We start from the raw sequence: 23,926 nt of genomic DNA on the forward strand, positions 1-23,926 counted from the left end.
AAGTAATCAATTTAAAGTAAAATGAAACCACTTAAAACAATTGTATAAGTGCCAACTAAGTGGGCAATTTGTATTGGTGGAGGGGAGTTGTTTCCATGTAAGGAATTACTGAGCAGCAAAATCAAATGTCCAGAAAAAAATAATTGGATTGTAGATTATTTTTAGAATCACCAACCTAATACAATCATCCCCCATTCGGCTTGCCCTCTTCCATATGTAGCTAACTTCTTTCACCTGACTCAACCTGCTTATCTAATAGTTCAGCCCTCTTGGCAGACAATCTCAAAACATTCCTGCAGATTTTTCTGGGCCTACCTAAAGCTTATTTCCTAAACCCTCCAGGAACTGAAGCTAAGAATCGGCTAGAATCGTGAATCCAATGTTATCAAAACTAGTGGGGTTAACTGAATTCAGGGGATTAGGTGGTCAGATAGAGAGCCAACAGGTTTGGGGAGACTGGTGAGGTGTTGACCTCCCAAGGTCTCCAAGGTGGAGGGAGAGGTTAAGGCCTTTAGGAGATTAACCCCAGAACAACTCTGCATTCATTCCAACATTCCACCTGGATGGTGGAGGAGGTCTAAGCCCTACCTCTCAACCTTATCCTCAGTGGCTCTACCTTAAAAAGTCTCACTGTAATTTTGGACATCTGTAGGGCACCGGCATGTTCTCTGGAAAGCCACTCATGCGAGAACAATGGGAGACCAGTCTGACCGACTAACATATAATACAACAAAGAGCAGAAGACCTTCTTATGAAAATAACTTAATTCTGAGTAAACAGGAAGAAACCTAGCCAACTCTCTACAGATGAATGATCAAATCTATAGGTGAGAACAGAGGTTCCACACCAGAAATTCCATACTTCAAAATTATTAGAGCAATTAAGATAATTAGCATATTTAAGGGTGTTCTAGGACCCCTCAGATGATGATAATAATGATGAAGAAAAGAAGCAGGAGAAAAAAGGAGAAAGAGGAAAAAGAAGAAAAAATGTTTATTAAGTACTAAATATGTATCTTGGTACATTGTGCTAAGCATATTACAAATATTATTTTACTTGATCCTCACAACAACTCTGGGAAGTAGATGCTAAGATTTCCATTACACTATTAAGCAAAAGTAAAGTGACCTGTCCAAGATCATATATACATTAAGTTTGAACTCTGGTCTCCCTGATCTGAGACATAATGTATTCAGCTTGTCAGAAAAAAAAAAGAAAAAGGAGATGCATGAATGACAAAAGTCCAAAGGAAGCTGATGCACAGACTAGAACTAAAGTGTGTTTAATTAAAATAACAAACATAGCTGGCATAAAATGGGGATAATAAGAATACACTCTCAGAGGAGAAGGAAGAGCAGACAACTGAGACAGCTTTGAAACTACAAACTGATAAAAGCAGAGTTTCACGTCCTCTTCTGCCTAATGAACTCAAATATACATGAATATTCATTAAGCCTATCTTAATGGTATTTGTTAAATTCAGAATAAAAATAAAAATTCATTTTAAAAGACTCCCTTAGCTGTCTTACAGACAGCTTTGTAAACAAATATTTCATTTGGTTCTCACAACCACGTTGAAAAGTAGTCAGAAAAATTCTTATAATTCTATTTAAATTGATGAAAAAAATTAGGTTTAGAGTATCAAAGGGGCTTGTCCGAGATGAGAGGATCATAGATTTAGCATGGGGAAGAGACTTTTGTGAAGTAAGCAAAAGAGCTGAGATTTGAACCCATGTTCAGAAGGTGGTTCAGTGAATAAACTGCTGGCTTCAAGAAGACTGAAATTCAAATTTGGTTTTGGAGACTTATTAGCCCTTGTGATCCTGAGCGAGTCATTTAATCTTTATCTTGGTTTCCTCCTGTAAAATGCATCATATATTAATAACACCTACTTCTCAGGATTATTTGACGTTCAAATGAGACAATATTTATAAAGCACTTAACACAGTGTCTAGCACAAAACTTGCTTGTTCCCTCCTTCTCCTCTCACTCAATATTCTCTGGCTCCCGTAGATAGAGACAGCCGTAAAATCAGAGCAAATCTCTACCCTTATGCCTATTACTTGTATGACCTTAATCCCTAAAATCCTTCTCAGCCTCAGTTTCCTCATTTGTAAAATTAGGAGGTTGGTATAGATGAGATTCCCTCCTAGGTCTAGAGCTAGGATTCCATGACCAAATGCCCTCTCAGGTGTCTTCTCTTTCTACAACTACAATTCTATAGTGCAAGGAAAGAAAGCAGTAAAGGATCTGAGTTTAAATCTTATCTTTGCCATTTACTACCTGAGTAGCTTTGGGCAAGTTAAACTCTGTGGGGATCAGTTTCCATCTCCACTCAAATGAAGGGATTAGATTGGATGATGACTGAGGTTCTGCCCCGCTCTAAATCTGTGCTCCACTATTCTGATAGGTAGCTCTTGAATAAACTACAACTTTGCACAGCAAATAGTTTGGCCAGTGCCAAGTTGGCACTGCCAATATGAAAAGCAGGGGCACGCCATGTTCAAGCGTTTTTCTAGGCTTACAGGGACAGTAAAGGAACAAATCCTAGCCTGATTTGGCTCAGTTACTGATAAAGTCAATTCCAGTCCACACCCTCAAAGCAAAGTCTCTCCACGTCCAGATGGAGCACTCCTTTGTATTAAGTTAGATTGTTGGGTTGTTCCATATGCTCCCTAAATCAAACCACTCAGCACCTTTTCCTCAGGACAACCTAACTGCACTTTCAGAGCAGGGACAGATAGAAGAGCAAGAAGGATTCTTGAACACAACCTGCTTTTTGGTCTGGCTGCCAACTCCTTCCATTACATTGAACCACAAATGAATAAACAGACACGTTGGACACGTTGGATTGGGTGGCTGGTTAGCCATTTGGGGAAGGACTATTTGTTTTCCTGTTTGTTTATTTTTTACTCAGGGAATCTTCAAGTTTTAAAATTTTTGAGTCCATTAAAAAATTAAGCCCATTATTTTCCTGGGAACCCCCTTAGCTTGGTAAGCATACTTATAATCCAGTAGAGAAAGCACAATTGGACATACCGCACTTAGTAATCAGCAAGTTCTGTTGGCACCTCTGGTGACTCTGTGAATTGTGTTTTAGCAGGTCAAGGAAGAAGGCACCGGTACCAGCTGCTCGCAGTCCAATGAGAGACTGGCTAAGTTGGTAGAAACACTCCCAGCTGCTGCCCAGGTTTCTCAGGTGTCCTCCTTAAGCTCCAGCGAGCTCTGTTAACTCTGTGTTGATTTAACAACTCGTGGCAACTTGGAATGTCAATGGACAAAGTGTTTGGAAATCAGCCCCAAGACTGCCTGTGGGAGAGTCTGATTCAGTCCCTTCAGTTTCCAGGAACTCGGGAGACCAGGAACAAAAGGCACCCTGAGTTTGGCCAGAAGGGGGCATTGGGAGATAAACATGAGGCATTTCCCTCTGGTTTTTTTTTTTTTTTTCTCCTTTGGTTATCCTAAGTGGATTCTGGCTAAAGTGAAGGATGGGATTTTGAAAGATGTCAAGAGCTCTGATCAATGCAATAATCAGCCATGATTCTTGTGGATCCGTGATGAGACCCAGTTGGTGATGGACTCATCCTGAGACAGCCTGGCTTAGTGAATTGCTGAATGGATTTGGAGGTAGAAAGTTATTCAGTTGTTTTAAGTGACCTCTTTGTGGTCCTATTTGGGTTTTTCTTGACAAAGATTTCCCAACTATAAAAATAGGTTGGGACAAATTTCTCTATGTATTTGGTCTCTTCTTTGATTTTCCTTACGTGCAGGTCACTTCCCCCCACATACACTCAATAAACTCCAATAATCTATTGATTCTAGGATAATATTTAGACTTCTCTGTTTGGCATTATAAGTCCCTCACAATCTTGTCCCAACCTATTTTTATAGTATCCCATCCTGGAATGTTCCAGTCCAATCAACCTGGTTCTCCACCTCCTATCTCCTTGACTGATTATTCTCAGTGCCTAGAATGCACTCAATCCTCTTCACTACTGCATCATTGGATCATTCTCTTCCTTCAAAATCTGACTCAAGCATCCTCTTCTACAAGCAGCCTTTACTGATCCAATCAACTGCTAAAGCCCTCTTCCTAAACTACCCTATATTTAACTTCTTTGTATTTCTTCATGTGGATTCTCTTTATGTTTATTCCATATTAGTGTCTCCCCTATTAAAATGTAAATTTAGGAGAGTTCATACATTGAACTTTAATCTCAGGTCTAGTTCAGTGGCTGACACATAGTAGATACTTTAAAAATACTTGATTAATGACATTGAGGAGGATTCAACAAAGAAGACTGAACAACAGCTCTTCAGAATCCCTAAACATTTAAATATTTTCCCAACTATTGTAAAAAGTTGAAACAGAGATATACTATTGGTAATGATGGCAGTTGATTTGGTTGCCTTGATTATTTAGAGAGCTTGTGTTTCTTCCAATTGAACTGAAGCCCCTTAAGGGCAAATAACTTTTAATTTTTGTCCTTGTATCTAGGTGTCTTAATTGGATAGAGAATTGTACTTAGAATCAGTAAAAATTTTGCCTTGTGGAAGGATAGAGCCAAAATGGTAAAGAAAAGGCAGTGAGCTCTTCCCTAAACCCTTCTGAACCCTTTCAAATAATATCATAAAAGAACTCTGGTCAACAGAACTCATAAAAGGATAGGATGAAATAAATTTTAATCCAAAGACAACTTAGGAAGTTTATAGGAAAGGTCTATTGCATCGGAATGGGAGTGGAGCACAATCTAACACAGACCAGGCCAGCACATCTCTGACCCCAATAAACCAGGAGATCTTGGGGGACACTGAATCAGTAGCAGCAGTTGGTGTTTCCAGAATTCTCAGACCACAGACAAAAAAGGGGTCAAACAACTGGTTGGAGATTACAGGGGTCTCTTTGCTAGCACTGAGGTAGGACTCTGTTGCTAAGTATGGACTTAGATCTGGATTACAATTCTGGGACAGTTCCAGGGAGGAGGAGCACTAGCACACCAGAGCTTGTGGCAACAGTGGAGCAGGGACCCTCATCACAATTCCAGAGTGGAAAAGAGTTCTTATGGTCACTCAGACCAGAGCACAGGCCAGGAAAATTGTAAACACAACTCTGCTTAGATCATACTATCATGGAAGAACTGAAAACTTACAGTAAACTTTAACAAACTTTAACAAAGAGTTAAAAGTCAAGAAATAGGCTGGGAAAATGAGCAAGCAATAGGGAAAAATTATGACCATAGAAAGCTAATGAGTTAGGTCAAAACAAAACAAAAGAAGATAACAAAGTTAAAGCTACAAGAAAAAAACATAAATTGGTCTAAAGTCATGGAAGAGCTAAAAAAGGATTTTGAAATTCAAGTAAGAGAGTTAGAAGAAAAATTGGGAAGAGAAGTGAAAATGATGCAAGTAAATAATGAAAAAACAAGTCAATATCTGGTAAAGGATATGCAAAAAATACTAAGAAAATAATACTTAAAAAACAGACTACACCAAGTGGAGGTATCAAAAGCCAATGACCAAAAGAATGCCTTAAAAAAGCAGAATTGGTCAATAAAAAAGACTGGACAACAGATCTTCAGAATCCCTAAACATTTAAATATTTTCCCACCTATTGTAAAAAGTTGAAACAAAGATATACCATTGGTAATGATGGAAAAAACTGCACAAAGATTTACTAAAGAAAAAAGTCCTTAAAAAGTAGAATTGACCAAATGGGAAAGGAAGTACAAAAACTCACTGAAGAAAATAAATCCTTTAAAATTAGAATTGATCAAAGTGATCAATCAAGCTAATGACTTTACGAGAAAGTAAGAAACAATAAAAGAAAACTAAAAAACAAACAAACAAAAAAGAAAACGTGAAATATCTCATTTGAAAAACAAGTGAATTCAAGAGAAATAATTTAAAAATTAAAAATTATTGAACTACTTGAAAGTCATGATTAAAAAGGAGCCTACACATCATCTTTCAAGAAATTATTTTAAAAGTACCCTGATATTCTAGAATCAGAAGGTAAAATAGAAAATGGAAAAAAATATACCAGTCACCTCCTGAAAGAGATTCTACAATGAAAGTTCCTTTAAATATTATAGCCAAATTCTAGAACTCCCAGGTTAAGGAGAAAATATTGTAAGCATCCAGAAAGAAACAATGTGTCATGAACCACATTCAGAATAACACAAGATTTAGCTTTTACCTGGAGAGCTTTGAATATGATATTCCAGAGGGTAAAGGAGTTATGATTACTCCTATCTAGCAAATCACCTATCTAGCAAAACTGAGTATAATCCATCTGGGGAAATAATGGATGTTCAATGAAATAGAGGACTTTCAAGCATTCTTGATGAAAACATCAGAACTGAATAGAAAATGTGACTTTCAAATACAAGACTCAAGGGAAGCATGAGAAGATATACAGGAACTGGAAATCATGAGGGACTCAAAATGTTTAAACTGTTTACATTCCTACACGGGAAAATGATCGTTAAAATTGAAAAGAATTTTCTCATTATTAAAGCATTCAGGAAGAGGATATATAAAGAACCCAAGAGCATGAATGGAATATGAAAGGACGTTATTTTTAAAAATACAATCAAGAGATGATGAGAGAGGAAAAAGGGAAAAGGAGAGTTAGAATGAGTAAATTATCTCACATCAAAAAAGAAAAAGACTTTACAGTGTAGGGGAAGAGGGCAAAGTGAGAAAATCTTACTATCTCATCAGAATTGGGAATAACATACATACTCAATTGGATATAGAAATCTATCAATAAAAATAGGAGGGGAAGGGAATAAGAGAAGAGGGGAAGAGTGATCAAAGTGAGGAAACTTTAAGGAGTGGGTGATCAAAAGCCAAACACTTTGGAGGAGGGACAGAATGAAATGACAGTGCAAAATTGAATAAATGGAGGGGGAATAGAGTATAGGGAAATACAGTTAGCCATAGTTACTGTTAAAAATGTTAAAGCAAATTTCTCTGATAAAAGCCTCATTTCTCAAATATATAGAAAAGTGAGTCAAATTTATAAAAAGAACAGGCACACCTTAAATATTTATAGCAGCTCTTTTCTTGTGGCAAAGAACTGGAAATTGAGAGGATGCCCATTGATTGGGAAATAGTTGAAAGAATCATGGCATATGATCATGATGGAATACTATCATGCTATAACAAATGATGAGCAGGATTCTCTCAGGAACAACCTGGGAAGATTTACATGAGTGGATACAAAATGACACGTACTGTGTGAAAAGTAACAGCAATAATATAATGACAGCTATTCTCAACAGTACTATGATCCCAGATAATTCTGAAGGATTTATGATGAAAAATGCTTTCCATATACAGAGAAAGAATTGATAGTGTCTAAATACAGATGGAAATTTTTTATTTTTCTCTTTAAATTTTTTTAATTCTTTATTTTTTTTGACATTTTTTAAAGAGGGTCTTATAACCCTATTCCTATCCCTACCCCTAACCATATATCAAGTTGCTTGCCTTCTCAATGGGGCAGGGAATGGGGGGAGTTGAGGAAGGCAGGGAGGGAGGAAGGAAAAGACCTTGGAATATAAAATTTTAAAAACAAATCTTGCATTGGACATTTCCTAATTACATGATCCTGAGCAAGTCACTTAGACTCTTAGCCTCATTTTCTTAATTTATGAAATGCAGATAATAATAACCTATCTTACGGAGTTGTTGTGAAGATTAAATGAGACTGTACATAAAACACTGCTAATCTTAAAGTCTAATTTGAATGCGGATACTCTTATTATCTTCAGTAATTGCCTTTCAAATGTATAATATGTACTTGATTGTTTATTGATTTTAAGTCACTTTTTGACTGTCAGCTTATATCATGACTATTCAGTAAAAGCAATAACTTTTTTTAAAAACTAGTTTTTCTTTCTTTCTTTTTTTTTTTTCTTTTTTTCTGAGGCTGGGGTTAAGTGACTTGCCCAGGGTCACACAGCTAGGAAGTGTTAAGTGTCTGAGACTGGATTTGAATTCGGGTCCTCCTGAATTCAGGGCTGGTGCTCTACCCACTGTGCCACCTAGCTGCCCCCCTAAAGTTCATTTTTCTAAGTGTAAAAATTGGAAGCTCTGATTTGGAACTAAAGGACTCTTGGGGCCAAGGATTGTTCCAGTTTTTGTCCTCAAGACCAGAGAGTAGCACCTTTCTTTGCACATAGTAGGTTATTAAGAAATACTTGTTGATTGGCTGTTCTCTTGTTCTTAGCATTAGTACAGGACTGATTCCACTGTATCCAGGGTTCCTGATCTATATTTTGCTACTTGATCCAGGTGCCTCCAGAGAAGAAAGTAAGTTGGGTGACTTTGCACAGCCCTCATTTAAAGCCAATTCACTTTCATGTCATGGTATCTTTTCCCTGATGTCATGATACTTTTTGAGAACAAAGACAAAGAACAATAACAATGGCAGCGGCAACATTAGGACACATAGTAGGTCATTAATAAATAAATAGTAGGTAGTTGATTGACTAATTTCCCTTGATTCCCCTTTATAAACAATAGAGACTTTTAACCACCAGGGCACCCACTTTCCTTTCCAAACAAATCTTGCCCTCCAAATCTAAGTGACAGCATTTCAGGGATGAAATCTTCTCTAGTTGGTATTTACTCTTGCAGAGAGCTATTGTACCTATTTTCAACAGTTGAGCAATTTTTTCCCCCAAGAGGCAAAGATTTTATTATGCTAACAGTGAGCTAACTCCATGTGGAGTTTTTTGTTTTTGTTTTGTTTTGTTTTGTTTTGTTTTTAGCAAAGAAAAGGGATTTTTAGCAATTAATGAGGGAAAATAGAACAATTAAGTTCCCTATCAGAAGTCACAATTAACCAGGAGGAAGACACCAGTTCCTACTGACTCCTCAACTCCATAAGATAAGCTAAGTTTGGCAATCTTTAAACTCTTCTGAGAAGGGGAGGAAAGAAAGCTTTCAAACATTTGTTGGTCAACTTATTTTTGCCTTTCATTTTTCTAAAAGGGGACTGGTGGTATTAAGCTACCAGGTGCCTAGATGGATTTCTGACACTGAATGTCTGACATATAGGAAAATAGAGTTGTCACATTTGAGAGAGGAGGAAGGAGAATTGAATTACAGGTATACTAGGCATTCTCTTCACTGCCTAAAAGGTGCTCTTTCATCTTGGAATATATGTTAATATTTGCTAAGTGCCTAAACCTGAGAAATGTGGCCTCCATTGATAAAATATTTGGCTTGTAGAAACAGTAGAACAAATAAATCAACAGTGCTTAACAAGATCACCTAGGTGGAATCTCAAGGTGAGGACTAGCGGAACCTCAGCATTTGCTTCAGCACCTACTAGTTTCAAACTTTTAGTGAGAGAGAAGATCAAACAATGATTCAGTTTCAACTTTGATCCTTTCTTGCCCCTTCTGACTACCAAGAGGATTTACTTGAGTCCTGCTCCAACAGAGATTACAATGTGATCTAAGATTTAGTAGATAAACTAATAGATAAGTCTCTAGACTTCCAAGAAAATAAATGGTTGGCCCAAGGTCACACAGCTAATAAGTAGGATTTTGACCCTTCTCTTGACTCCAAATCCCATATACTGTTTGATCGACTACTTCTTAACTTTCCATTATGGAAACTTTTGTTGTTGTTGTTGATTGGTTTCAGCTGTGTCTTATTTTTGTGACCTTATTTTGGAGTTTTCTTGGTAGGGATACTGAATTGGTTTGCCATTTCCTTTTTCAGCTCATTTCATAGATGAGGAAACTGAGGCAAAGAGGATTGAAATGATTTTCTCAGGGTCACAGAACTAGTAAATGTCTGACATCAGATTTGAATTCATGACAATGAGTCTTCCTAATTCCAAAAACAATGCTTTAGCCATTGTACCACTTAGTTGTCCATATTAAAATGTCTATGAGTTATTGCTTTGATCCTCTTTTTGGGAACAGCCCCTAACTAACACATGACAGAAAAGCCCAGTTGGACTTCCTTTTTCTGTCCCTAGTAGTAATGGAGGTCTTGGGTGGTCTTTCACATCAGTACTTCCAAGCCTTCAATCTACTCATCTCTCTCCAGATTCCTCCTTCTTTCCAGTCCCATCCCTCAGAATAACCTTCCCCTCCAAATATAAAACACTTATATATTATGAAAGACAGCTTGATGTAGCAAAGTATAAACTGGCTTGGATTCAAATCTTGCTTTCAGGATCTTGGACAAGTCACTTAACCTCTAAGATCCATAAGGACAAGGTCTCCACATTCATTCACATCCATATTTCCAGATGCCCAGAACATTGCTATATCTTCTTTAAATGTCATCACATCTCCTGTCCATCTTCTGTATCGCTGCCAGAGAAATATTTCTTGCACACACATCTAGAGATATCATTCTTCTGAACAAAAATTCATTATCACCTCTCATTGTCTCCTGAGTGAAATACAGGCTCCTTAGCTTGTCATCTTCAGCCTTCTATGGCCTGCTGCCATCCCTCCTTTCTAGTTTTCTCTCTAGGTTTGGGATCCTTTGAAAGCAACATTACCTTCCCTACACACCATGCTCTAACTCTACAGGAAAATTCTCAACTCCCAGAACATTTCTGCTGTTTCATAAGCAGCTAGTATCAGAGTAGATAAAGTAGAATGTTGGGCATGGAATCAGCAAGAGTTGAATTCAAATCTTGCCTCAGAGACTTATTAGCTGTGTTACTAGAGGCAAGTCATTTAGCTTCAATGAATCTGAGGAAGAGATTGAACAAATGGCTTCCATGGACCTTTCATTCTCTGGATTTCATGATGATGTAAAAGTTTGAATCAAAACTAGTTTCTTTGACTGAAATAGAATATTCTAAAGGGATAGAAGTCCAAAGTACAGCTTGAGAGATATTAAGAACATATGAAAGAATTACAAAATTCATAGAATATAAAATAAAACATAGTAGTACTAAAAGGAATAACGCTAATAACAATAATTACTGGAATTCAAAGACTATTTAATGTTTGCAAAGTACTTTATCTTATTTGAATCATATTTCAGCTTTGAAAGGGTTAGGAAAGGATTGTGGGTATTCTTATTCTCACTTTACAGACGGAGATACTGGGGGTCGAGAAGTGACTTGCCTAACAGGCAACAGCTAGAAAGTATCAGAAAAAAGATTTAAACTTAGAATGTCACACGTACTCAGATACTGCAAAATCAATATTGTTTACATTGTCATTTTCTATTAAATATTGTCATGCATGTATGTTTTTAAACTGGTAATCATAACACTAAGAGATGGTCCACTGATATTCAGAATGTTTAATGTTAGAAACAAAGGCTAGGATGCAAGTATACCACCCAGGGACTCTAGTGAGTTGTTTTGGGAATTTACAAAGGTCCTTGTTCTCCCCACAAAGTCAGGGCACTGATCAGGGTAGGAAAAAGGCTGACATTTACTGCCACCTGTTGGGAAAGAGACAAAATGCCTTTCTGTAAATTTTTAGTCCTATTTCAAAATTCCTTATTAGGATTATTATTTGAGGTCATCATTGGTTTCTATTAATTGTCAAAATATTATCTATCTTGCCTCTCTCTTGTCCTTCCTTTGGGAAGGAAAGGAAGAGTAGTTGTTTTAGGAAAATACACCTTATTCAAGTATAAAACTGTCCAAAATTTAGATATTCAAGAATAAAAGCTAGGGCTCAAAAGGCAGTGGGTTGTTCAGATGTGTGAATTAAGAACATTAGATCCTTTAGGCACACCACCAAATAAGGAATCCTTTCCAAAGTTCAGGTCCAAAATTTGAGGTTCATGTGGTAACCCGAGTTCTAACTTCTCCGGTTTGGGTTAATTCTAGAAAATTGCTAGTTAATTAATTAAGTAGCCTTAGAAAAGAATTCTCTTTTATGAGATACACATAGAGATAAAATTTAAAATAAATACATAGTGAAGATATAAAGGTAAGAAATAAGATACTAAATAATGAAATAATGACCTAAGCAATGGACATGAATTTAGGCAGATCTGAGTTCAAAGTCCCTCATAGTGACTTATTAGCTATGTGATCCTAGCAAATAATTTAATCTCTTTTAGCCTCTATTTCTTTAATTGTAAAATAGGAACGACAACTGTATCCACTTCATGTCAAGTGATGTAATTCATATAAATTGTTTTGTTTATCTTAAACTGTATAAATGTTAGCTTTTACTATTATTATTATTATTATTTCTGGACACTTTAGCTCTGGAAGGACTGTGTCAGAATCCCCCATGGCTCAGTTCATGGATTAAGTTGCACCTTCCTAGATAACACTCCTTGCTGTATGCTGTTTCTTTTAGAAACAACATATTAAATTCTTTTAGAATATATATTCCTATTACATTTTATATATATTATGCATACTATATGGTTGGAATATATATTCTTTTAGACTATATGCTTATTAAGAGCAGGGATTGTCATTACTCTTGTATTTTTATCTCCAGGACTTGACATGGTATACAATAAGATTTTATTATTACATTATATAATATATATTATATATCATAAATTTTCAATTATTCATTTTTCAAGGTTGTATCAGGGATAAAATTCTGTTGAGGGATCAGGGTAAAGATTTTTAAAGCTCATATTTACATACATTTTAATGGGAAGAATGAAGAACTCCTAGTGTGAGAATGATAATCAAAAGTGTGAGAGTTCCTAGAGAATTATCAGAAACTTTGAGTGCGCGAGAAGTCAGTATCACGAAGGACACTAGGAAGCATCAGATCCAAGATTTAAACTAACTCTTCCTCTTCTGAAACCTAATAATGAATATGCTATAAATCCCATTCTAGGCAAGATCTTTTCATAAATTAGCATAAAACAGACTTCCCTTCCCAAGTTTATGAAACCCTAACTTTGGATTAAATGATCAGGGTAGGTTGAAACCTTAGAGATCAATGAGAGGGGACAGATGGCAAAAAGTGAGGGGAATAAAATAAATGACTCAACTAAGCCATTGACAAGACCCAGCATCTAAAATTAGAAAATAACCGTGTTCTTTATGCTAGGTCTGATATATAGATAGACAAAGAGAACATTTGTTTAGTATTGATTTTGATCCAAGAATACCAATTAAATAAGATAGTCCCTGCCCTTAAGGAGCTTACATCTAATAGTGGAAGGCAACATAAAAGTGAATGCAGTAAAAGGAGGGTTTAGGGCTGGAAATGTAGCTGTATTGGGAGTTACTTAGTGACTAAAGGAAATAGAGATGATTTAGAGGCTTATGAAATAAGACAGAGGGTTCACCTATCAGTTGGTGAAGGAGGTTTCCAATAGTGGTGCCACGATCCTACAATTAAATGTTCATTCTCTGCTCCTGAACAACTGAAGAAAGCCAGCTCAGAGAAAAGGAGTTGTGTTTCTCTGAAACCATTGGGGTTATTAGTTGTCAAAATAAGCACTTTTCTGTTTATTTGGTTTCACATGGTATTGTAAAATCATTACTTAAATCCAAATTAGGCGTCATTACTGTTGTTACTCATTTCATTCATGCCTGACTTTGTATGACCCAATTTGGGGTTTTCTTGACAGAGATATTGGAGTAGCTTGCCTTTCTCTGCTCTGGCTCAATTTTGCAGATGAGGAAACTGAGGCAAACAAGTTAAGTGACTTGTCCAGAGTCACAGTGTCTGAGACTCGATTTGTACTCTGTTCTTCCTGACTCCAAGTCCATAATTCTATCCACTGTCTCACCTTGCTATCCCTCTTGTGAATTTTAAGTTTGTATTTTGGACTCTTTTCTTTTTAGGGACTTCTTACTGTTATACTGCCTCATCAGAACAATTATCTTTATTATTTTCAACAACAGAAAGAGGAAAAATTCCACAGGACGACAATAGCCATTGTTATATATAAGTTAGCTCAACATCAACAACACCACTGAGGAAGATGACCTGGGACATCTGGGGTTTTGAGATTTATAAGGTTCTTTAATTGTGCTGTTCCATTTGCTCATCTCAACAATCTCATGAGGTTAGTTCTACAGGTACTGTTATTGCCAACTGGGCAGGTTGTTAATGAAATGCTGGTCCTTGGATATTGACAAGCATCCTGTCTGCCCCTGATCAATGAGAGAGTGAGCTGAGATAAAAGCCACGTGATATTTTTAGACACTTCTTTAATTCATTCATTCCAAGGACTTAGAGCTGTCAACAGGAGGAGAGAGGAAAATCAAACACAGCAGCCCGATAAATAACAAACGCATCAGACAGAGGGCCTTGGAAAACCTATCATTGAAACATCATTCCCTGTCCTGTCATTAAAGAGTTTCAGACATTAAGGAGAACGCTCGTATACGCAAGCTTATAAATTTAAACCTCGTAACAAGTATATTGATTATGTCCAGGGTACTGGGCTAAAATTTGAAGACAAATTACAAAGACAAAACAAAAACGCAGCTATGTCTGTAAGGAGCTTCCATTCTCCTGAAGGAAACAAATTAATATAGACATGATTGTTGGAAGAGGAAGGAATACACATAAGCACCTGGGTAGTCACTGAAAGAAAGACAAAACGAGATTTTATCTCTGAGAGTGGACTAGCTGCTAGTTCTTATTACAGGGAATTTCAAATGATTTATTTCTAGGATTAGGTTTCAAAACAAAACAAAACATCATTTTGGCCTGCAGGAAAGCAAAATAAATAGTTGATTCAATCCATTAAATCAAAATAGGTCAGTAAATATATACAAAACAACAGACTGACTGATTGAATTTGTCACTTTTCAATCATTTCCCTTTTAGTCAGAGTTGTGTGACATACCCAAAGATGAAACCAAAGAAAGAATATTGATTTGCACTGAGCTAAACCATAAAAGGCTTAGGTATTGAAAAGGAGTAAGGTTTATGACAAAAGGGACAGAAATCCTAGGCTTACGTGTTTATCTTGCAAATAAAGCTTAAATTTATAGGATGACTTTTTTGATCTAGCAGTTATCATGCCTTCTTTTGAAGGTAATAGTAGCTATAGCTAAGTCATATCAATGGTCACCAATAAAAAATATAGATATGGTTAGTGAAATTGTAGACTTTAATAGGTTAAAACTGCCCTAAGACTTCTGGGATATCTTGTGAGTATGTTTATATGTATATATAATACAAATTTACATATATATATTATATAGAGAAAGTAATATGCATTTTTAAAAATTGCTCTTCCATTATATATAATCTTTAAAAATATTTTTCATAAACACATTATATATTTGTTTATTTCAATTATATTTATATAATTTCCCAAAACTAATTTGTATTCTGTAGTCTTACTTTTCCTTCTTTATTTGCTTCTTTTTTTTTTTTGATCAGACCTATGATTTCACTGATGAGGAGAACTTCCATCCTGGAAAGATGCTGTGGGCACAGATAGGATAAATGGTTTGTGTATAATCTGGAAGTTGGTGTGAATTAGAAGAATTTATTTTTCCCAAATAATAACAAAATATTATTTATAGCTGTCTGAGTTGGTGTATCATTTCTTATATTAGACTGTTAAGTCTCTGAGAGTAGAGAGCTTATTCTTGTCCAAATTTTGTCAATCTAAACTTTTCATTTACTAATAAGATAAATGAAAAGGACACTCAAGAAAGCAGCTGAATCCTAATGACATACAGCAAACAATTTTGGTCTCTTGTTGCTGTTTGGCCCTTTCATCTGTGTCCAACACTTCATGATCCCATTTGGGTTTTCCTTGGCAGAGATATTAAAGTAGTTTGCCATTTCCTTCTGCAGCTCATTTTACAAATTAGGAAACTAAGGGAAACAGTGAAATGACTTGCCCAGGATCACAGGGCTAATAAATATCTGAGGACAGATTTGAACTCTGGTAAATGAGACTTCCTGCCTTCTGGCTAGTACTTTATTCACTGCACATCTAGCTGCCCCCAAACAGCTCGTGAAGCATATCTCTCCTCGATTGGGAACTGGAATACTCAGTATGGAATGTTGCATCATTTTGTTGAACTGTTTTACTTTGTTATAAGAAAAGTTTGGAGGTATAGTAGGCCAGAAGTATATGAGAAATTGATGGTGCTACAAAAAGCAAAGGACATTAATAATTTTTTTAAGTACAACCTTATCTAAACTCCATTTCTTCTCATTTTATTAAAATGATGTTTTGCACAGAGTGGACACACAAACACTTTGTTGTTGATGATGTTTTATACTGGATGTCCTCAAAGTCTAATAGCATACTATTTAATCTTTAATGGCTAAAAACTCTACTAAGATTTTTAGGATACTATATTTCATAGGTAACATAAAGAATTTTTAAAGAGTAAACCTGAAATGACTTGAATGTGTTTCTGTTCTTATTTTAAATAACGTCAGTTTTTAAATCAACAGAAAAGATTCTAAATGAAAAATCTGGAGAAACAAGTTATAAGCAATATGCAAATATTTCTTCAATGGAATACTGAGGCATCTAAAGCTCTGTCCCCAATCAATCGATCAACAATCACTAAGTCCCTACTATGTGCTAACTATTGATGATACAAACTGAGACAAAAATTGATCTCCTGCCCTCAAGGGACTCACAATGAGATTATTCCAAGGTATAAGGAGAAACTTCAACTCTGTTGAGCACACTGCTCACATTTGTCTGGTGTCTACTTTGTGTTTGGGGCTCCCATGGAAGCCATATCAAAACCCTATGCACCAACAGCTCTCTCTTATGTCTATCTCTCCATTCCTGAGAAGCTGAGAGCAGACAGACAGGCTGGGATCTCCAAGAGCCATGGATCACTGGAGCAGCCCCTCTCCCCCAGTAGATGATTTTTTTCCTGTTGTCTATTTCAACGAGACTTCCAGATGCTACTGAGCCAAAGTCAATAGCTGATGCTAACCTTTCTTCCATCAACTACTTCTAATTCCTTTCTAATTTGAACCAGAGACCTAAAAGCTGTCACTGTAATTCTAGATATATCAGGGGACCCAGGGAAGGAAAGATGAAACTACGGGGGTAGCCAGAGTTTTGAATGATTTCAGGAGTGGGGGCAGGAGGAGAACATTCCTTCCTAAACATGTCGACATTGTGTGATCCTGATTATGGCAAACTCCTATTTATCTGGAATCCAAACTACCCCAAAGCTCAAATAACCAAAATACCATTTCTTGTCTATTCTGAATTCTTAGCACAAAGAGAAAAGTCTAGTGAATCAGCTGCAGTGTAGAAGTTAAAATGCTGGACTTCGTGTCAAAAAGACGAAATATGAATTATGCCTTAGGGATTACATTTAGCTGTGTGAACCCAGACAATGTCCCTAACCTCTCTGTGCCTCAGTTTCTCCAAATGTTAAAAGAGTAAATTGGAAAACTAAAATTTCTTTCATTTGGGTTTGAGCTTGGGTTTTACTGGCTGGACCCAGAGCTCTATGCTATGTGACGCCACTAGCTGCATCTAATCACAGATCCAAATGTGCCATTTTTATTTGGGACCCCAGTTTTCTTCTACTACCCCCAAAAACAACAACAACAACAACAACAACAACAATAATAATTTCCAGTCATTCCAACGGGATGCGTCATCCATTTACAATTCTATCCAAAGATACCTTGTGCTTAGAAAGATGTTCCTGAGATGTTGAAAAAGGCTGAAGTACTTTCTGAATAATTAAAAAGGACAGATTGTGTTCCGTTCTCAATTTAATTTTAAATTGAGTATTTGACCAGATATATCTCCCTCTCCGAGTTTTTGCTCAAAGGACAAAAGGAAGAATGATATTAATAAGTAGAATGAGAATAATAGTTGGAGTTGTGGCAGGAAGATTCTTCCTGAATTCAAATGCAGCCTCAGACTGTAATTAGCTGTGTGATCCTGGCAAGTCACTCTACCCTATATGCCTCAGTTTCCTCATTTATAAAATGAGCTTAAGAAGAAAATGAAAAAATACTTCAGTGTCTTTGCCAAAGAAAAAACCCAAATGGGGGTGATATCTTTAGACACTTCTTTAATTCATTCATTCCAAGGACTTAGAGCTGTCAAGAGGAGGGGAGGGGAAAATCAAGCACAGCAATTAGACAAATAATGGACAGAACACTAGAGTTGGAATCAGGAAGGTCTGGGTTCAAATCCTATCACATATACTAGCTATATGATCCTGGGCAAGTCATTGCATCTTGATAGATTTAGAAGGACTAAATTTATTGACTTCAATTTCTCTTCTAGCTCTAAAAGTATGAACCTATATAAAACCTGCTAGCATTTACATGATACTTGAAATTTATAAATCATTTTATAAATTTTTCTCTCATTCGATCTTCATAATAACCCTGTGACATACGTACCATAGATTTTTATTAATTCCACTTTACAGATTTCAAAAAGTCTCTAGGAGATTAAGTGACTTCAATTCACCATGATAAACATTTAAGTACCTGCTATATGTCAGGCACTGTGATAAGCTCAGGATCAGATAGTTAATATTTCTGAAGTATAATCCCCAATCTTCTTGTCAACTCACTTCCCTTTTGTGAAATCAGCAAATATTTAGTACATCCAGAGCACTGGAATAGGCACTAGGCAACAAAGATATGGATGAAAAAAACCTGTCCTTCAATACTAGCAATTCTACAGGGGTTTTCTATAAGTATGATTTCCCTGAAGGGAAGGGCAATCCTATCTGCCTCTCTCCCACAGAGCCTGATTTGAAATCTTAGACAGTGTAGGGAATAAGATAATATTTGTTGAATGAGGGAAGGAAGGAAGGAAGGAAGGAAGGAAGGAAGGAAGGAAGGAAGGAAGGAAGGAAGGAAGGAAGGAAGGAAGGAAGGAAGGAAGGAAGGAAGGAAGGAAGGAAGGAAGGAAGGAAGGAAGGAAGGAAGGAAGGAAGGAAGAATCTTATCATCATAGGTCTAGGACTTCCATTCATTCCAAGGGTAACTCATTATGGAAGTGTTTATGAATAATATCAATACTAATTCCACTGATATTTTGATTCCCAGCAAACTTGGGAACTCCTCGGGAACACAGATTGTGTTTCTGGCTTGGGGTTTTGGGGGAGAGCGTATGGTCTTTTTTGTATCCTCGGCACACAGTACACATTTGATTGTTGACTTAACTTGGCTTAGAATGATCCCAATATCTGGAAACAGAAGAGTGGAAATTAAATCCCAGCTCTGATATTGATATTTCTCAAGGAGTATTTAACATCTGTGATCCTCAGTTTTTCTAATTGCAAAATTAGTTTAATTAGATGGTCTCTGACATCTCTAATCTATGAAACTGGGATGTGACACTTGTATAATGCTTTAATATTTAGAATATTGTATAATACCTTAATATTTAGAAATATTTAATATCTTTTCACAAAGGATCCATGATGTAAGAAGGATGAGGTTATGATATCCCTTTTATAGTTAATAACATTCATTCATTTTTACATATTGTTTTGAAATTTTAGGTGAGACATGATTGTTTTTAGAAGAGGGAAATTCTGCTGAAGAAACTCCCTGTATCAACTCAGCATCTCATAGACTTATAGTTATTTAAGGTAGCATAAGGCTAAATGACTTGCTCAAAATAACACCATTAATCTGCATCAGTGGTAAGACTTAAACACAGTACTTTCTGAATTCAATGCCAGCTATTTAGACAGAAAACACTTATATATTGTTGCATTTGAACCTCAGAATAACCCTGGGAGAGATATACAATGATCTGTGTGTATGGTCACATCACTAGAATCAGAAGCATCATTGAAACTCAGGGCTTCCTGGTACCTAATCCATTACTGTGTTGCTAGTGTTGATAAAAGACACAGAGAAATACAGCAATTTGTCTGTAGTCATCTAGCCACTCATCTATCCATCCATCCATCCATCCATCCATCCATCTATTCATCCATCCACAGCAATTCTCAAAGCCAAAAATGTGAAGTCACATCTTCTGACTTCACCATCAATGTTTTCCACTCTACCACATAGCCTTCCAGTCCTTAATAATCATGTGTGATCCCTTTTGAGGGAGATAATCATCTTCTTATCATTGATTTATTGACTCCATTGTATCTCTTCAAATCATTCTCAGAGGAGACAGATCAGCATTTTAGTTATATTCTGGTTTACTGTTAATTATATCCAATTCATTCTGCATATAATTCGTTTGCATGCTTACTTGCATGATGTCTCCCCCATTAGGTTATGGGCTTTTCTAGAGCAGGGACTCCTTGTGCCTTTTTTTGAATTACCAGTGCTTATCACAGTGCCTAGTACATTGCAGGAATATTTAATAAATGTTTAGTGATTTATTGACTAATGGATCAAAGAATCAGAACCAGAAAGTAGATTCAAATCTCACCTCTGACACAGATTGGTTATTAGGCCCTAGACAAATCACTTAACCTCTCAATCTCTCTCAACCTCTATCTGTCTCTGTCTCTGTCTCTCTCACACACATATATACAAACACATTTCCCTAAGACTGTTATGGATGACTAGCTGATTAGCTTTAGTGGAGGAAATTTCCACACTAGGAATTCACTATATCAATGAAAACCTGAGTCTGGGGTCTGGATCCCCTGTTCTTCTCCCTGGTATAACACATTAAACACACACACACACACATACACACACACACACAATTACATTCAATAATTTGATAGCATTATCTCCTATATTTTAGGCAACTATAAAGCAATTTAAGAGGAAAAGGGATTACAGACATGCTATGAGCAAGAGAAGGAAATGGCAAATCATTCCAATGTCTCTGCCAAGAAAACTATAAATCAAGTAATAAAGAGTCAGATAGTTCTGAAAAAAATGACTGAACAACTATAGGAGATAGAGCAATCTGTTCGGTTTCAGAAAAACCTGGGTTTGAATTCTGCTTCGGATGCTTCCCAAGAGTGTGCCCTGGGCAGATTTTTTTCAACTTTCTGAACGTTGGTTTTTTCATCTGCAAAATGGGCAAAATAAAAGCATCTACTTCTTAGGGTCCTTAGTAAAGATCATGGTGTAAGGGATTCTGCAACCTTAAAACTCTGCCAACTAACATGAGTCTGGTTTTAGGAACTTTTGCCCCCCCCCCTCCCGGGGCCTACTTTCAGCATGCTCAATATCAGAAATTCAATCATTCATCAAGTTTTACAGATTTTTTTCCAAGTTTTTTTTTTTTTTAACACAGCTAGAATTCAAGTTTGGGAATATCTTGAAGCCAAGCTCTTCTGTATTTGTATTTGTCAACAGGAAGGCTTTTTTTGTGTGTGTGTTAATGGACCTAGGAAAGGTAGGTAGGGCTAAACAGATCACTGGGGGGCTTATTCCAGTAGCTGGAATGGGCTATTTTTTTTTCACTGGTGGGGGAAGGTTCATTAATCTGTCAATAACATCTCATGAAATTATAAGAAGCTGGGAAGTTGCCAAAAACTTCCTGGTTATAGCTAATGGGAGGTTCTCCTATATTACCTTCATTGGATAGGTGTATGTCTTCCTGGTTGCTTGGAGGAAGGAGGAAGAGCTTTACTAATAAATTATTTCCCAAAAGATTGAAAGGACTGAACCTATTGCAAAAAAAAAAAAAAAAAAAAAAAAAAAAAGCTGAGAAATCTCTGCAGATCTCAGGCCCAGGACCTTTTCTGAGAAGTACTGGTACACAAGAAGCAGGCAGCTTGGCATTGTTACTAAGAGGGCTGACCTAGAGTTAGAGACACCTCACCTTTGGCACCTATTAGCTGTGTGGCCCTGGGAAAATTGTTTAATTTCTCTGTTTCTCAGGCCCTTGATTACAGAATGACTGAGGATCAGCCTTAATAACTTCAGTTTCCTCATTAGAATTCCCAATAGGGATATACTCAGAGTTCTGCCTAAAACCTGGGGTTTTTACTTTTGTGGGTATTCCTATTGTTTAGTATAGTGCTGGGCACAGAAAACCTTCATAATAAATGTTTGTGGATTTAAAAAAAATTATGACAGAAACCTGAGGAATGTAGTATACCCAGAAGGAGATCCCCATGGCATTTATTTTGTATTTCCCTCTAGACTTTACATAATGATTTCTCCTTCATGTTTCCTGGATGCTGTGGCTCAACAAGGAGAGCCTTATAAATTTGTAAAGCAGAATCTTGGAAAACTCTAGGGTTCTGCAGATTAATGAGCGTCATCCATGCCTAGTGAAGAGGGTCAAAACGGCTATTTCTTATGTTTAGAAGAATTGCACATGTCTCACATATTGGATTACTTGCTGTCTAAGGGGAGGGAGAAAGTTTTGGAACACAAGCTTTTGCAAGGGTGAATGTTGAAAACTATCTTTGCACGTATTTTGAAAATAAAAAAGCTACTATTAAAATTTTTAAATAAAAAAAAAAACCCTGCTATTTCTTCAAGCAGTGGTGGAAGGCTGATTTTATATGTTTCTATTTAGTTAATGACAATACAAGGTGTCTTGGAAGGGGGAGATCCCAGCCACAAAACAGGCTCACACTTCATCTTTTGCTGCTCCCCCTCCGCCCCAACCGCCCAGAAACGCTGTTCCCGACATGCTCTGGCCAGGGACACCAGATGCTGAACTTCTGGACTCAGAGAGAGTTGAAAGGAAAGGCTGGAGCAAAATGCCCTTCCCGGGGAGAGGTGGGGATGAGGAGCCGCAGCATCACCTCCTTCTACAAAGGTTCTCAGGAGCAAAAAACTTAGCTCCCTATTGGAGACTCCTGGAGTCGATCGATCTATGGTCCAAACCCAGTCAACTCCCCCAGGCGCAGCCTAATACTCCCTGCCTCAGAAGAGGGTTAACGAGAGGAGGGAATTCCTTCAACCCTCCAGGGTTTCTCTTCTTCCTTCCCACCAGCCCTCCTCCATCGAATTTCCGAGAGAGGCAAAAGCCCCGTTCCCCGACCGCAGCCTCCCACGTTACGCCGCTGGGCAGTCCAGTGAACATCGCTCCCCTCCTGCTTCCTCCTCATCCCCTTCCCCAGCTCTCCATCCTTATCCTCAGCTCTCCATCCTCATCCTCAGCTCTCCATCCTCATCCTCAGCTCTCCATCCTCATCCTCAGAGCCAGCTCGTTCATTCTTATCTTGCACCTGCTGCCTTCTCCCTGCTCCAAGACGCGCCTCTCCAGCTGCCTTTTCCAACCGCCCGAGACTTTTCTTTTATTCCCCAAGTAACTTTCTGGGACTTTCTTCCTCCATCGCCCCATCCCCCAACTAGTTTTCCCTTGAGGAGAAGCAGCACCTACTTCTCCAGCATTTGACAGCATCGGAGGAACTAGCAAAGCTCTCCTCGAGAAAATTAATCCCTTGGGAAATCTTGCTTCTCCCCTCCCCCCCGACTGACCCACAGATCGATTCAAGCTCCTTGGAGACCCGCACCCACTTTCGGAGTATTGCAACGGAGGGGTCCACGGGAGAGAGAGATGAAAGGCAGACAGCTAAATCCCCCCTTCCCCGCCTCCCTCTTCTGCCCTTCTGCCCCCAGACCCCCAAGGAAAAGAGAAAATTCCCCCTCACCCTTCTGCAGAAGCCATGGTCTTGGGAATTCCCCCTTCCTCTTCGGAAGAATCCAAAGGGCAGTGTGTGTGTGCGTGTGTGTGTGTGTGTGTGTGCGTGTGTGTGTGCGCGTGTGTGTGCGCGAGCGCTCTTGGAAAGGATTCTTCTTCCCTCCCTCCCCCTTTCTTTCTCTCCGTCCCCGGCCTCCCCCCTTCTGGATAAGCCCCTTAGTGTCTAAAGAGCAGCATAAGGTTCCCCGGGGCTGGGAGCCGCGGCCGCGCTGGCGAACCTGGATTCCGGACTCTCGCGGCCGCTCCGAACCGGCCCCGCCTCCCGGAGGCTTCCGCAGCAGCCGCAGGGGCAGCCCGGCCACGCTGGACTTCTGCCTGGGGTGGGAGCTCCGGGACGGCCCCGAGCGCCGGGAGAGCTCGGGCTCGGCTACCTGGGCTTTCTCTCCCGCGGAGGGAGGGCTGCCGCTGCCGCTCG

General features: G+C 37.9%; 1 protein-coding gene across 1 annotated transcript in view; it reads right to left on the minus strand.

The window, feature by feature from the left end:
- SLC1A2 (solute carrier family 1 member 2) overlaps positions 1–23,590 on the minus strand; it is a 162,298-nt gene extending 138,708 nt beyond the window's left edge. The window contains 1 exon segment of the mRNA XM_074273211.1: positions 23,462–23,590. Coding sequence (XP_074129312.1) covers positions 23,462–23,478 — 17 coding nt within the window. The 5' untranslated portion in view covers positions 23,479–23,590.
- Between the last annotated feature and the right edge of the window lie 336 nt (positions 23,591–23,926).

This window comes from Sminthopsis crassicaudata, chromosome 6 (assembly GCF_048593235.1).
Source record: "Sminthopsis crassicaudata isolate SCR6 chromosome 6, ASM4859323v1, whole genome shotgun sequence".
Lineage (NCBI taxonomy): Eukaryota > Metazoa > Chordata > Mammalia > Dasyuromorphia > Dasyuridae > Sminthopsis > Sminthopsis crassicaudata.